Source organism: Tupaia chinensis, unplaced genomic scaffold, assembly GCF_000334495.1.
Source record: "Tupaia chinensis unplaced genomic scaffold, TupChi_1.0 Scaffold149011_1, whole genome shotgun sequence".
NCBI classification, from domain to species: domain Eukaryota; kingdom Metazoa; phylum Chordata; class Mammalia; order Scandentia; family Tupaiidae; genus Tupaia; species Tupaia belangeri.
Genome location: NW_006208857.1, coordinates 1,411,685 through 1,414,565, shown reverse-complemented (window position 1 = coordinate 1,414,565; position 2,881 = coordinate 1,411,685). Strand labels below are relative to the sequence as shown.

General features: G+C 59.2%; 1 protein-coding gene across 1 annotated transcript in view; it reads right to left on the bottom strand.

The window, feature by feature from the left end:
• The window catches only part of VWF (von Willebrand factor), a 183,061-nt gene that overhangs the window by 118,270 nt on the left and 61,910 nt on the right, over positions 1–2,881 (bottom strand). Inside the window, exon 11 of the mRNA XM_006170833.3 lies at positions 498–634. Coding sequence (XP_006170895.1) covers positions 498–634 — 137 coding nt within the window. The remainder of the gene's footprint in view (positions 1–497; positions 635–2,881) is intronic.

Genomic DNA, 2,881 nt, shown 5'->3' with positions numbered 1-2,881 from the left:
CTGGCCTCCTCAGAACTCTGTGGCTCTGGTCCTGGGGTTGTACCGTGAGGATGTGCCACGCCTGACCCTCACCCACGCTGCCTGTAAAGGCCTCTGGTTCATCTTGTTCTTTGAACTTTCTGTTCCAAAGAGAATCGGGGACCAATCGGGGATCCTCACGGGGAGCCCTGAGCACCCCGGTCGTCCTCCTCTCTTCTCTGCTCTCCAGAGAAAAGTATTCACGTGTGTACGCCGCAGCTCAGAAAAGGCACCCGTCAGCCCCAGGAGCGAAGGCTTAGCCAGGGGGACGCAGGCTAGACCTGGAGGAGGTGCCCTTTCCGGAGCTGGCCTTGGGCAGGTGTGTGGGCGAGCAGGCAGGATGCGCTCCCAACACCAGGGACAGAACATGGGTTTCCAGGAGAACAGACTGGAAGGGGCCTCGGTGCTGCACAGACATGGCCACTCATGCTGCCCAGAGAGCCGCCTCCCGCCGCGCTCCTCAGCCTGGCCGCCCTCACCTGCACGGTCTCAATGAGGATGGAGAAGGTGTGGTCCTGGCAGTCCCGGGCCAGCAGGTACTGGCACACCCCACTGAAGGTGAAGTGCCTGTTGTCGAAGCTCTTGAAGTGGGACTGGCCTGTGACGAGACACTCCCCTGGAGGGACACGAGGAGGGGGAGAGCGGGAGGTGAAGGCAGCCTCCTGGGCAGAGGTGGAGTGCGTGTATAAGCAGGGCTCCATCGACCCCCAGCTCCCCAGGAATCTACCAGAGTCCTATGGGAGGCCCCTACGTCAGATCCTGCCTCTCCAGCTGAGAGATGGCAGAGCTGGCTCATCATTTCAGTGTCCCTTTCACAGCTGGGCGACTAACGGAGGTGACAAGAATACACTCAGCCCATGGCAGACCCGGGGCCAAAGCCCTCAGCTCCTGCATCTGCCCCCTGCCCCCTCCACTCCTTCCTCATAGCTGTGTTCTCAGGCTTCCCATCAGGCTCAGGGCCACACCTGCCTTGTGGTCAGCCTGAGGGCCTCAGAGTGCCCAGCTCTTGAGGGTCTGTCCTCCGAGCTGGCCTGGGAACAGCTTAGGGACACAGCAGGGGCCCTGAAAGCCCGTGGACAGAGCGGCAACCCTGAGGCAGAGTGAAGCAGGAGGGGTGAGGCAGGGAATCTCAGAGTCCAGCAGAGGAGAGTCCAGGACTCCACCCTCACCCCTGCTGAGGGGTGGCTGTGAGCCTCCTCAGAGGCAGGCCCATGCCAGGGCTCCAGTCGGGGCCAATGGCGGACCAGGAGGCCATCTGCCCATGATCTCACCACCCCGGGCAGCGCTGCCCTCAGCTCCCAGCCCGGGATGCCACGCCTGTGGGTGGGACCGGGACTCCCTTCATCACCCAGAGCTCTCAACCAGCCCCCAGCTGATGGCATTCAGTCCTCACCCAGGCTCCAGCCCAGTCCACACTGCTGGCCCAGGGCCACTCAGCACAGAAACTGCCTATCTGGAGGGTCCGAGCGAGAGACCTTGGCCAGCACTGCCCGCCCCTGCTCGCGGCAACCCTGTCCTCAGTGCTCACAGCAGATTCAGCAAATCTAAAGCAGGATCTGGAGCTCACCCCAGGGCGGACCCACAATGGAGGGTGCCTCGACCTCGGGACAGCACAGACTTGGTCTCACGGCACCACTGCAGCCTGGACCTGCCTCCAGAGATCCTATAGCCGGTCCCCCGGGGCCTAGCCCTGGGTTCTGAGGCTGGGCCCTGTCACACAGCCGGGTTCCCCCAGGTCGCAGGGAGACACCAGCTGCCCACCCATTACGAACAAGCTCCACAGGCCCCACTGCCTGCACTCACACCACGTGTGCAAGACAGGCGGCCGGCCCCCGAGCAGCTGCAGACCTGGGTGCAGTCCTGCCTTAGGTATGCAAAGGCATGGGCAGGGATGAGCAGCCCAGGTGATGGTGAGGGTCCCCCTGCCCGGTCCCCAGGACAGCCAGCCCCATCCAGGTGACAGGCTAGGAGGACGCTTGCAGCCCAGATGAGGTCAGGAGCAGGTCCAGAGGCCCCAGGTCATCCTCACCAACATCACCTTCCTCTCCCTCCACCCACCACAGCCTCCAGGAAGGGCAGGAACATCAAGTACAGTGATGTCACGGGAAAGCCTTTCTCAAATGACTACTTTTCAGGGCCAGCAGGTGGTGTAGTGGTTAAGGTGCTGGACTCCCACGTGACCAACAGCTGTTCAAGTCCCAGACCTGGCAGCTTGAAAATCACATAGGGTGCGTGTGCGTGCATGCCCAAATCCCATGAGAATACAGAAGGGACTGCAGTGTGGCCATCATGCCTAGGGGGTGATCTCTCACTCTCTCTCTCATTGTCTCTGTCTGGCAAGCACACATGCCCTATTGTAAAAATCTTAAAATTTTTAATTAAAAAAATGACTAATTTCAGAAATCCCCATCATATGGTCACTTGGGTCAAATGTCTTGACCATGTCGCAGTCCAAATGGGTGGGAGCTTCCCCTCACAGTCCCCTGTTTTCTCAAGCACATGTTTATCTGAGTAAGAAACTGGACTTTATTATCGCAGACAATGCCCAGGAAAGAGGGGTCAAAGAGAAAATGTGCAAATATTCAAAAGCAAAACTCTCAAGGCTGGTATCTACTGCTCTGATCTGATTTCCTGCTTGACCTCCCTGATCTGTGTTCCCAAGTTTCTCAGGAACAGAAGTCTAAATATTACATTTCGCTTATCTCCTTGGTACAACTGCGGGACGGAGCTTCAGGCACAGGAAACCCACGAAGACAGATGAGTGAGCTGCCGGATAGCAGCAGACCCTGGAGCCAGGACTTCAGCCATATCAACTGGCCACACGGCCATGCCCATCCGCTGCCCAGATGGGGACACCTAGGAC